We start from the raw sequence: 13,098 nt of genomic DNA, 5'->3' as shown, positions 1-13,098 counted from the left end.
GTTGATGGTGGAGTGTATTGCTCTGAAACCACACTGAGATTCGGGGTATACCCTCTCAGCGATTTTCTGTAGCCTATTCAGGGTCAAGTGGGCAAAGATTTTCCCAACGATACTTAACAACGAGATGCCTCGGTAGCTATTAAGTTGCTTTTGTCTCGTTCGTTCTTATATAGGGTGACATTGTTGCAGTCTTTCATGTCTTGCGGTACTGATCACTCCTCCCAGTACTGACACAGTAGCTTGAGCAAGTGGCTAAGTAGAACTCTCCTTGCATATCTAATGAATTCTGATGGGATGCCATCCAAGCCTGGTGCTTTTCTAGTGGGCAAGCCATCAATGGCTCTGCTCAGTTCTCAGCATTTGGTAGTGCTTCCAGCTCCTCCATTACAGGTAGGTGCTCTACAGTGTCTAGCGCACTGTCTAAGATGATTTTTTTTTTCTTTGGCGTAGAGTTCGGAACAATGTTACACCCATCTCTCCAGCTGCTCTATTTTGTCCTTGATAACTTCCCCTCTGCATAAGCACTGATAAGGTTGATAGGCCCATCAGAAGTGTACAATAGAAATGAGTGTGTCCGCTCTGAACCGTTACTGTTGAGTTCTACCAATTTTAGTAGAGAGTTCTTCACAGCCAGAAAAAGATATCTCTTTCACGAAGGGTCCCCGGGTCTAGGATTCTCGTTCCTGGAGTACTGCAATGTCCACTCGTAGTCGTAGCAGTTCGTTGTTGATCGCTGCTGTCTTGCGTGTGTTGCTGATTTTTCGAAGGTCCTCTAACAGACAAGTTGTCATGTTTCTTATGTTCTAACATCCGAGTCTGAATGCTGTTTTTTTGCGTTGCGTTGCTTGTTTACTTGTTCATTTTTCATAGTGCAATGTTTACAGCTCACGGTTCGAGATGTTGGTTCTCCTAAGCGCCACGCACTCAGTGGAATAGGTGGGTTGCGACAGAACAGCACCTAACTGGCTGGGGGCTGCCCAACTTGAGGCAGGCGGTATCTGTCCAATGAGACACAGTGGCCTCTTCCTCTGTCGAAAGCAGACCCTGGCGCCTTGTTCTTATACCAATTATGTGCAGGCTTAAAACCGGTAGACTGCTGCTTTCCGTGTTTTACCACTGCGGTTAGACGGCGCTGGAGTGTCCTTTCCAGGGCACAGGCCTGAACAGATTTTCGTGGGAGATCGGTAGTTGCGCATGCGATACATGGTTCCTGATTTATCCTCGGGGTTTACTCCCAAAGTCTTTCCCTTAAGTGGTTATTGCTTCAAGGCAGCGAAGTTGTTATTTATCGCTGTTGTCTTTATAGTTTAAGGGCTTAATAAGCAGCATAACTTGTAAAGACAATTGCTTATTTGGATGGCTGTTGGCTTTTCAGAGTTCATCCGCCCTTTGACAGGTCTTGTAATTAATCCTGCAGGGTAACCAAATAGCAAGAAAAAATAAAAACACCCTCCTCACAGAGCAAGCTCTATGAGGTTGTCGGTTTAGTTGCCGACGGCCCGACATCTGGCACCTGTGAAAGAAAAAGTGAGAGATAAAGAACGAAAGAAGGGACACTTAGCACCTGTGAGAAGAAAAGAAAGAAAGGAGGAACATCTGGCACCTGTAAAAAAAGGTGGGGGAGGGAGAAAAAGAAAGAAAAGGGGAAGGGGACGCGACAGAGAAGAGAGAAAATATGACGGACTTTTAAGTCACTACCTTCATCCTTTTGGAACCCACGTGAGAACTTCTACGCTGTCATTTGACCTGAAAGTCAAATTTCCTTGAAATCGTACCCTACCATGGAAATATTAATCATGTACCTTAGATACTTCATAAAAATATAGAAAATAGAAATCGGGGCTGTCACTGACTTAAATTACTGTTATTATTTTGATCTCTTCTCTCTTTCATTCACCAGAAATCAATGATGGTAGTCTCTCGTAGTTCGAGAAAGACGATCCTGTAACTTCTTGCTGAACAACCTGCACAAATAATTTCTTTATAGTGATGAAATGTTTATGCTGTATATCAACTCACTTCCTCCACCAAATCGATATTGCCTAGGTGCATGGTGTACCACACGTCAGGTGTCGAAGTGATCGTAGAGCAACATGAAATGAAGTTCTTTGCTTGAGGACACAACGTACCGACTGGTCCAGTAACTGAAGTCACAATCTCGCGATCACGTGTGCAACATACTAACCACTAGGCCACACACCTTCACACTAGACAACAATAGGGAAACACTAAAACTGCAAAGCTTGACAAAATTTACAAGCACGTACCGAAATCCTGATGGTATTATTGCATTCATCAACATCATCAACTCATACCAATCCTTGCCAAAATATAGAATATATATGGAAAATATACAAAATTATAATAAGTTTTAAAGCCCAGCCGAATAGTAATTATGACATTATCAGCCTATACACACCTTTCTCTCCAGCTCCAAGCTTCATTCTAACAACAAAATGTCTCCATTTTCATTTATTTACTTAATAAATAAAATGGAACATTGCCTAACAAACTATTATTCATGTCGGTAAGGATACGTTCTCATTCACACTTTATACATGATAAACCGTTTATACTGCACTTCTACTGTACAAAATCCAGACAACCTGATCCGCAGACGAGATGACAATCATACCCCACCATCACCCATTACGCCTCGGAAACCTGGTAACAATACAACAGAATCAAAAGCAGTACCAACCAAATTCAACACCTCTCGGCATCAAATACAACCAACCATCATTCTTAATTCTTTGTCTGTATATCATTTTTTTTTTTAAATTCAGAATGTGTGAAACGAGGGTAAACTAAAAGTCTGAAAACAAGCATGGATGTTAAGGACAAACTTATGAAAATGCCTTGAACAGGCAAAAGGTTAATATTAACATAGCTCACTTAGAGAATACAAAAAGATATTAGGAATTCAATCTCTTTACCTCATATCCAAGCGTATACTTAGAGCACACACAGTTAACAAAAAGAAAAAAAAAGAAAGTAGAGAACAACATGGATTATGGATTATACCAGTCATGTCTGGGAAACCAATCCTCACATAAATTAATAACACACCAGAAATGGTCATTAATATAAAAGAAGGCCATCAAGAGGAAGGAATGCAACATCAAGTATAGGGATGAATGTAATCGACTAACAGCATGCTTCTAAAATTGCTAGCTTTCTGCTCAAAATAGAAACATTATTATTACTACGCTAACTTTGCTTTTCACCCCTTTGCTGGGTCAATAAAATAAAGTACCACGCTCGTACTGAGGTTAATGCAACAACACTCTATTCCTCCCAAAACTGCAGGCTTTGATCCTAAACCAGAAACTATTGTGCGCCGGTGGGTGGAAGGAAAACGGCCGAGGAAGGATTTGAACAAGAGGGACATGATGGACAATTTCGGGCCCAAAACTCTGCTCAGCACAGAGCTAAAGATTTTGGCAAAAGTGCTTGCCAAGAAGTTTGTCGTCGATAGGAGACCCACAGATCAAATAGTCATCTTTTAGAACGGTTTTGTATCGAATGCTCTGGATGTGACCTCTTTCGATTTAAACCAGTCACAAACATCTCACTCATACACTTTTCTAAAGTTCGCAGAGAAACTCTCTCGGATAACTAGACAGTTGGAGTTTGTATCCCAGTATACACACGCCATCTATGATATCAAGGAAATTTACAATTCTGCCGAAGATATATGTGTATGATGACACATCAATGGTCATCATACATAGAGATCGCTAATGACGAGGATGAAGATGACGAAGAACTATAGGATATGTATAAGAATTCATATTCTCTTCATTTCGAACAGGTGTCTCTGCCTATGTTCTCTGGATCTGTTTAGTGTACACTTTCACACCACAGCAGTGCCCCTATGTATTATAAAAATGTCGTCATTCTTACTCTGCGTTTCACTGTTACACTGCATAGCTGCTACGCGAAAACTGATTCCATCTAGACGTATTTGGACCGGTATCAACAAAGACATTCGATATTTGACAGAGAATTGTATTTCTTGTTCAAGAGTAATGATTTACCTTCATGCCGAATTTCGCGGTACCAGACGCAAGATTTGATCATGTACACCTCGACAGCGTTGAATCTCAAGGTTTTAGAAGGTTTTACATACATGCATACCTGCATCAACAGATACAGTTAGGAGTCTGAAACCAGTCCTCTCACTGAAATTACTAACGAAGCAGTGACCATAACTTTTAGACACCAGTGGATTTCTTGGTCTTGAAAACCCCAGCCACAATTGCAACTAACAGAGAACGTCGATTCGAATGTATTCTGTTTCCTGAATTTTCAAAGCTGAATGGTTGCAGTAAGATTCGAACTACTACTACTACTACTGCTACTGCTACTGCTACTACTACTACTACTACTACTACCTTTAATCCGAAAGCTAACAACATTGCTGAAGGTTTCCAACACCGATTCAAGGCGGTTCTCAATGTTTAACCGAATCCTTCTAAATGGTACGTGTTCTTGCCATTTGTGGTTCTTGGAATTCGTTCCACAATTAAAGATGATATCAATTGGATACCGGCAAAATAAGCTAAGGATTTTCTCTAAAATTACTTTGACAGATAATTGTTCTACTGAACACAATATCAGTAGGAGACCCAGCACAGTTCGAGCATCTTTTATGAAGTTACAAGACAGAAATTCCACCAGTAACCTATCTATTCCATAACTTTAAAGTTCACGTCCCTGCAGAAACGGTATTTTTTCGCAAAGATGCTGTCCCAAAATCTCTGCAAGCGACTTATCTAGTTTCTTTTGAAGTCATCCATCCATCAATCTATCCATCTTCACTACCCACTATTCCTAGGAGGGCCGTGAGAGTAGAGTTCTCGAGCACCTCCTCCACAGGGTCCTATCAAAAGCAACCATCATAAGATTTTCCTGCTGGACTCCTAAATGCAACCAACTAAGTCCATGGATATTATTCAACCATATCGTTCTAGGTCTCCTGCTGGTGGGCTCGGCCTGAAGAATCCATATTGCGATTATTTCCTGAAATATTCTAATTACATGCCCGTAGTACAGGAGATCGCTCAGTGCGGAGAAGTAGCGGCTCAATCAGGAGAGACCCCTGATTTCCGAGTGACGAACTCTGTTGAGTAACATTACTCCAGAGACCTTCTGGAGGAACCTCATTTCTGTTGCTTTTGTACTCTTTTGGTTATTGCCCAACACTTTTGACTATAGTTGATGATAGGCACAGAGACCGAACTGAAGAAAGCGAGTTAGGCTTTCTTTTTACCATCCTCTCCTCTTCCAAGGATCGACTGCTGGAGCTTGTACATCACTGTACAAGCACTTGCTCATGAAGTTAAATGGAAGGAAACCAAAATATTTCGTTATAAAAGTAATTGGAGAAAATGGCTATTGACTTAAATCGTTTGGAATCATCTTTCCTAGAAAAGACCTATTGGTTTTATCATTCAACAACTGTTATGCTTGTAACATCAGCAACTACTGAACCATATATGTCCTAACTGAACAATACGCAATCTGGAACCATGTGGTTGAGAAGTAACGTTCTTACCATGTAGCCATGCCGGTGCTTATGGCCATGCCTGCGACAATATAATCATACAAAACGAATTCTTTTTTTTTTCTTTTTCTCTCTACTTATACACTCATAGATCTTTACAACGATATTTTTGACTTTCATTTATCACCTGTTTTGTGTGGGAGTACTGTATTCGAATGATGTTTGTTTTTTTTTGTGACAATCACAACACAGAATATAGCATTATTTATATGACAAGTGGCAGATGTTGTGGAAGCAGAAATAGGGTCACATGGTGCCAGGATATTTTCCCCGTCAAATACATTTGCTGCATAGTTGGAGTCTATATCGAGTTGATAAAAAAAAGCAACTTCGCGCCGAAATGAACCAGTTTACTGATAGGAGGCCGAAAATATCAATGTGGTTCAAAACTACTGCATGCGTCAAACTCAGCGACTTATTTTTCTTTCTTCACAGGCACTATTTTACAACGAATAACCTCTTTTCAAAAATGTCGGATTTAGTGTGTGAAAGCGAAAAGAGCCTTGTATTTTTTCACCCATTCATTGTTCAAAGTACGCAGAATACACGCAGAATACACACACACACACACACACATGCGTACGTGCACACACACTGTGACATGCAGACAAAAGTTTCCAAAATGTTTAAAGCAAGGATAAAATAAAAACAAAAATATAATAGCAAAAAAGATTAAAAAATTTTTTATATATATTTCCACATGAGTTTCTTACATTTTGGAAAATAAAATATACTTGAAGTTATTGTGTTATTATCATTCAAGATATTCTATTTCTTTATTTATTAAACCATATTTATTATTCTGATCAGTAACAAAGCGAATTTATGTTATTTTGTTCTATGGTAGCAAATTATTCATTCTATTCCGTTGCATAAAAAAACTCCTTTTAAATGGAAAAAATAGTAAAAAACAAAGTGTACTCACATATACACAGGCATGTATGTATGTATGTATGTTTGTATGTATGTATGTATGTATGTATGTATGTATTTGTAGATTTTTGAAAGCTATTGATTTATCTCGTATTAGTGCTTATGCATCATGTTACAGAAGATGGAAAAGATGAGTGTGGAAATCGTCAATGTCTTTTCTTTTTAATCGACATGCTGAGTTCCCAATAGATTAATAATGTCCTATGACGTACGGCTGAGTTGTTTAACATCGTAAATATTGAATTGAGTGTATTTCTATGCTATTATAAACTGTGAGTACCCACGGCACTCATAAACGAAGTACACTGGTAATTTATTGAAACCTTGTCGCAAATGGAATAGAATAACAAATCTAACATAAGGTAAAAATAATGAGGTAAAATGGAACATATGAAAAAAGATAAAAATAACAACAAAATGCTTAAGAAAACGCTACAACAAAGTAAACAGTAAGTAGCCTTGAGATGTATTTTGACATAACGTAAGGCGACCTGTAGCTTACGCTTTCTGTTTTATATAATCCTCAACCATTTTGACCCACTCCGTCCTACTTATAAGTTTATCACTATCAGTATCGTAGTCAGTAATAAATTTGGCTATATCATCATTACTATAATCCTTCTTAGATAAGCCGTTCGATAATTCCGCCGAACAGAGTTTTCCATTGCCATCCGCGTCAGCATCATCAAACACCTTTATAAGATCATCCTTTTGCACGTCACTGAAATCAGAAATATAAGAAGGCATGAGAAAAAAATCAAGCAAATGTGAAATTGTTAAGTTTATAACAAAGTTACTGATTTCTTGCAACAATACAGTATCTGGTACAAATGTAAAGGTAGAATACCTACAAAAATCAGCATTGCTTGCAACTGCAAGAATTCTTCGCAGGGTTCTTGAAGTATGACCAGTAAACGAGTGTTACCTTAGTTTGCTAGCTGTGGACAGCTAACACTTTCCATCGTACCCAGCAAAATAAGCTGAGAGCTTTCATCATCATCATGATAATAATAATAATAATAATAATAATAATAACAATAATAATAATAATGGTTTCAAATCTTGCCACAAGGGCAGCAATTTGGGGGGAGAGGACTAGTCAATTACATCGATCCCAGTGTTTCAACGGTACTTAATTTATCGACTCCAAAAGGATGAAAGGCAAATTCGACCTCAGCGGAATTTGAATTCAGAACGTAGCAGCAGATGAAATACCAGTGGGCTAACGATTTTGCCAGTTCGTCGCCCTAATAATAATAATAATAATAATAATGATGATGATGATGATGATGATGATGATGATGATGATGATGATGATGATGATGATGATGATGATGATGATGATGATGATGATAATAATAATAATAATTATAATAATACTGATGCAGTACCATGCAGTGGCTCTCATGGCTTCTGATCTTAACTGATTGGAAGTGTTATCATGCACATTGTTTTGTGTTGGTATAAAAAATGGGTTACAGCAAATATTATCCCCAATACCACAGATTTGCTTGTCAGTTGTTTGACCATAACCAGTTGAGCATATCCCTTAGTGGCTGACGATGTATGCTTCTCTGATCATGAGCAATAGTGGGAAATGTGTTGAAAGGAATTTTTGGGGGTTTGGCTAATTCACCTTTGAAAACAAGGGTGCTTCTTTCAACATTCTTAAACAACCTTTATTCAGAAACCTTTTGAGTGGGATGGGCTACTCGATCTGAAGAAAATTCTAACTGGGCCTCACTTGCAAGGTCATGTGCTGTTTATCTTGATATGAAATCACCATGTCGTGCACATATGGTTGTGATGCATGTGCCTGGTGTATCCTTTTGTTTTTAGAATTTTAGGTTTTATGGAATACAGTCTTCTATATACTTACGAAAAAGGTTTTGACTTGAGAAATTCCTCCCATTCTTCCCATACTATACGATCGTCATCAGATCGCCTGCAGTCGATATCATTAAAAACACCCTACAATTAGAAAAAGAAAGAAAGAAATTATGGTGAAGTTATATTTATTTACATTCAACTATATAATATATAAATATATGAGCGATACATTAATGCAGGCTGCCACCAAAATTTGTAGAGTTAAAAACTGATTCATGACTACTGTCTACCTTACTTTCTGGCAACAGAGACAAAGACATACGATTTGGTGGTTTAGTTTTTTTTACCTTTATTTTTTACTTGTTTCAGTCATTAGAATCAGCCCCAGTATTTATTATTTAAAGCCTGGTACTTATTCTATTGATCTCTTTTGCCAAACCACTAAGTTACGGGGGACGTAAACACATCAACACTGGTTGTGAAGCAGAAATGGGGGAGAAACACACACACACACATAATACGGGCTTCTTTCAGTTTCTGTTTACCAAATCCACACACAAAGCTTTGGTCGGCCCGAGACTATAGTAGAAAACACTTGAACAAGCTGTCACGCAGTGGGACTGAACCCAGAACCACGTAGTTGGAAAGCACACAGCCACACAGCCACCATCGAGCGTTGATCCCTCACGGGTGGGATACTTAACAACTGGTTCAAGAGCATCCGACGGTGCAGATGTATCTCTTCGGGTGATAAATAGATATAACTCGTCAAAATAACGGTCCCGCAATGTATCTTTTCAGTTCTTGCAAAGAAAAGCTGCAAATTAAAGGATATAGCTTCATTTATATAGAAGATCAATAATAAGATAACAGATGCAAAATGAAACGAGCACAGTGCAACAAAAAAAGTATTAAGAATAATCGTTAACGTATGTACACTCTGCCATACAAGCCTCCATGAAGATGTAATCAACGCACACGCGTGGTTTGGCGCACATATGTTCAGATAGCGAGTTAACTAGCTACTTGGTGTTTAGAAAAACGGAGAAGTTAAAGCTAAATTTAATTCATCCATACCTTAAGGTGAAATATATTAACAGTTGCTAAAATTCATTCATTGTGCGAAAGTGCATTTATATGCATGTAAGAATCTTGAAAGTCCTTCAGAAAATGTATTAATAATCTTCTTATTAGTCCATCGAATAGACAGGGATTCCTCGGAGCAGAGTCGGCATCTCCTGGAAATGATATTATATGGTTTTGCGTGCCTTACTATGGACTAAGCTATGTTATACTTGATTTTGTCTTCCTTAAGTCGCCACACAAAATCGGCCAAAGATGTTGAATGTCTCATATTGATTTTCTTGTAGCTGGAAACATGGTTGTGATAACGATTCTTGAATGAATCAGCCGTTTGCCTAATGTAAACATACACACCGCCTTGAGTGCACGGTACATTTATATACAAGATTTGTACTCATACAGAGGTTCATCAATGGGCATTTTGGTTTTTCTCTGCATGAGCATTTATACTTGTTTGTATATATGGCAGTTGTGACTTCATTTTCCAACGTTGTTACCGTGTTAGCTATATCACGATCATTTTTACTAACATGATTTAGCCGTATTTGGTACTTTTCATTGGGGTTTATGTCTCCTCTGTTGGTATTTTTAAGCATATGCTTGCTAGTTCCTGTAGGTGGGTTATTGAACTGTTGTTTCATTTTATTATGCATATTATATATACTCACACACACACACACACACAGACACACACACACACACACATCAATTATAAGAGTATGTGTGTGTGTGTGTGTATGTTTGTATATGTTTGTGTGTGTGTATGTGTGTGTGTGCATGTGTGCATGTATGTTTGTGTGTGTATGTGTGTATGTGATCCGCGGAATGCAGCTATATTTTATTAAGGATTTTTAAAATATATTTCCTTATAAGTCCGCTATGTTTAGTTTTGGACAATAGCATTCACAAATCTACTGTCCCATTAGCATTTCATAATCTTTCTGGTATCATCATCAGAATAAATTGTTTGAAATAATGGCATGTTCTTTATGCATTTTTCAGTTAGTTGCAAGCGATCATAGAACTACTGTTACAACTGATGAAATCTTAAACGGATTTTCGGATTATAGAACGGCTATATCATGGCAGACTTCATGATTTATTTTACATAACGTATTTGTGCTGAATTTTGGCTTTTATTTTGCTACTAGTAAAGCTTCAATAGCAATTCTAATTTTCTGTAGAATTCTATATAAAATTGTAGTAGTGTTAGCTAACGGTTTTGGTATCTAATATTATTTGAACGTATTATATGTAACAAGATGCAATGCATCCTTGTTCTAAGTGCATTGTCAACTAACGAGAAAGTGCCCTACATGTATGTCAAGTGTAACAGTTTGAGTCGTGCAGTTGACAACTTTCATAATTAAATTGAAATTTTTGTATTACATTGGTGGTATGATGTGTTAGCTGCCTGATTGCATGCCCATAAATGGAGCCTTTCATTCTGGTGATTTTGTGGTTTTTGTGTGGTACATGTGCCATCATTTACTTTATTTTATGAGAGTAAGATTTATCCTTGTGAACAATCATTCAAGAATGTATGAATATATGTTCGTACCTGTCTGTCTGTCAATGTATGTATGTCTGTATGTTTATATGTACGTATGTATATTTGTATGTCTGTCTGTATGTATGTATGTATGTATGTATGTATGTATGTATGGATGGATGAATGGATGGACGGATGTTTGTATGTATTACTGTCGATGAGGGATGCCAGGAAAATATGGTATAACGTGGTAAAAATCTGATCTCCAAACAAAACGCACCCAGTTTACTATATTAGGTATAGAGTTGAGAAAAAACTTCATTCATGTCAAAGATGTGACAACGGCTGTAACACCAGTGTCATAATAAAATGGACTCACTACACCCTATAAAGTAGTTCTTATTACAAAAGGCATCTAACAAAAAAACCAAGTCGAACAAAACAAAGCTTTTGAGTAAGATGTGGTCCTTTGATTTATTTAAGAAGGAAGTAACGACCCTTCCCACATAAAAGGTAGGCATAGGTTGGGTAAGTCGTTATTGCTTGCATGCCTCAGTCGTTAGAGTGTTGGGTTCACAATCATGAGGTTGTGAGTTTGATTCCCGGATCGGGCTGTGTGTTGTGCTCTTGAGCAAGAAACTTTATTCCACGTTGCTCCAGTTCACTCAACTGTAGAAATGAGTTGCGACGCCACTGGTGCCAAACTGTTTTGGCCTTTGCCTTTCTTTTGGATAACGTCGGTGGCGTGCAGTGGGGAGGTTTGTTATGCATGGCATGACGACTGCCGCTCTTCCATAAACCACCTAACCTGCGGAAAGTAACTTTCAAGCTGCAATGCGATGGTCGTTCATGACCACACACACACACACACACACACAGAGGAAAAGTAATAAAGGTTGACGTTATTGAGAAAGTTTATCTAACGAGGAGGTGGTGCAGTTAGGTCGTAGTCTCGTGTTGCTGATGTGGCGACGGCGGTGGTAATCGTTGGCTGGATGAAGCTGTTGAAGTGGTCGCTGACTGATTGTTGCTGCTGCTGTCGTGTGGTACACGGAACAGATCTCAAAGAGAAACTGAACCGAGACCTTTTTACTGGGTATGAGTTGCTCTATTTAAAGCATTCAGGGGGCTCCAAGACGGTAGTAGAAAAACACTATCACGTGACCTTATTAAGGGCTGTGATTGGTCAGTTTGCGTTCTGGCGGGAACGGTTCGAAGAAGTTGCCGATTCGAATAATGATCAGTCACGTGATGACAAGGTTGATGTTTTCCGCTACGCCCGCGCTTGTTTATATTTAAATGAGAAGAATGGCGATAGCAGTTTTGTATCTAATGGCGATAGGTAGTTTCACTACATATCTATCTATCTACCTTTTTCCATTTCCTTTTTCCTTACACCGTCTGATAGTCGGAAGATCCTGTTTGTTTTGTTTTTATATTTGTTGTATAGCCGAAAGGCTTTTGTCCACTGTATACGTATAATTCTATTTCTTATGCTACGTTCGTCCGATAGTCGAAAGACCCTTTCTGTTTGTTATTTCCTTGTGTTTGTATATGTACATTCGCTTGCCTTGCTCAGGGGATTAATGTATTCAGCTTTAGCCCTTGGCCCAACTGGTTTCGAGTAGTATAAGAGAAGATTGGGTGAAACCACGTGGACATTTCATGTTTTCGGATGAAGAAGTAACTGACTGTGAATGATCTGTGTATCTTGTTTTGTCCTGTTTGCCGTTGTTGTGCTATCGTCTTTTTCGTGCTTGTTAAGTTTTGACGATTTCTGTTTGTTGTGTGTGCTTTTTTAACTTTGATATATATGTAGTGAAACTACCTCCCGCCATTAGATACAAACTACTATCGCCATTACATACAATCTTCTCATTTAAATATAAATAAATGCGAGCGTAGTAGAGAACCCATTCCTTGACATCACGTGACTGATCATTATTCGAATCGGCAACTTCTTCGAACCGTTCCCGCCAGAACGCAAACTGACCAATCACGGCCCCTAATAAGGTCACGTGATAGAGTAAAATTCTGAAGCCTTCGGGAGCCCATAGTTTGTTATAAATAGCTTTAACTCATACCCAATAATTCGTCTCGGTCCAGTTTCTCTTTGAGAACTGTTCCGTGTACCACACGACAGCAGCAGCAGTTCCAGCGACCACTTCAGCAGCTTCGTCCAGCCACGATG

At 38.6% G+C, this 13,098-nt stretch overlaps 1 protein-coding gene across 1 annotated transcript in view; it reads right to left on the bottom strand.

The window, feature by feature from the left end:
* Positions 1-6,236: 6,236 nt before the first annotated feature.
* The window catches only part of LOC106868919 (15 kDa calcium-binding protein), a 10,559-nt gene continuing 3,697 nt past the window's right edge, over positions 6,237-13,098 (bottom strand). The window contains exons 2-3 of the mRNA XM_014914385.2: positions 8,382-8,473; positions 6,237-7,223 (exon numbers count right to left, since the gene is read on the bottom strand). Of these exons, the coding sequence (XP_014769871.1) occupies positions 7,001-7,223; positions 8,382-8,473 (315 nt within the window). The 3' untranslated portion in view covers positions 6,237-7,000. The remainder of the gene's footprint in view (positions 7,224-8,381; positions 8,474-13,098) is intronic.

Source organism: Octopus bimaculoides, chromosome 1 (genome assembly GCF_001194135.2).
Source record: "Octopus bimaculoides isolate UCB-OBI-ISO-001 chromosome 1, ASM119413v2, whole genome shotgun sequence".
NCBI classification, from domain to species: domain Eukaryota; kingdom Metazoa; phylum Mollusca; class Cephalopoda; order Octopoda; family Octopodidae; genus Octopus; species Octopus bimaculoides.
The sequence above is the reverse complement of the archived record's forward strand: the minus strand, read 5'-3'. Positions and strand labels throughout refer to the sequence as shown.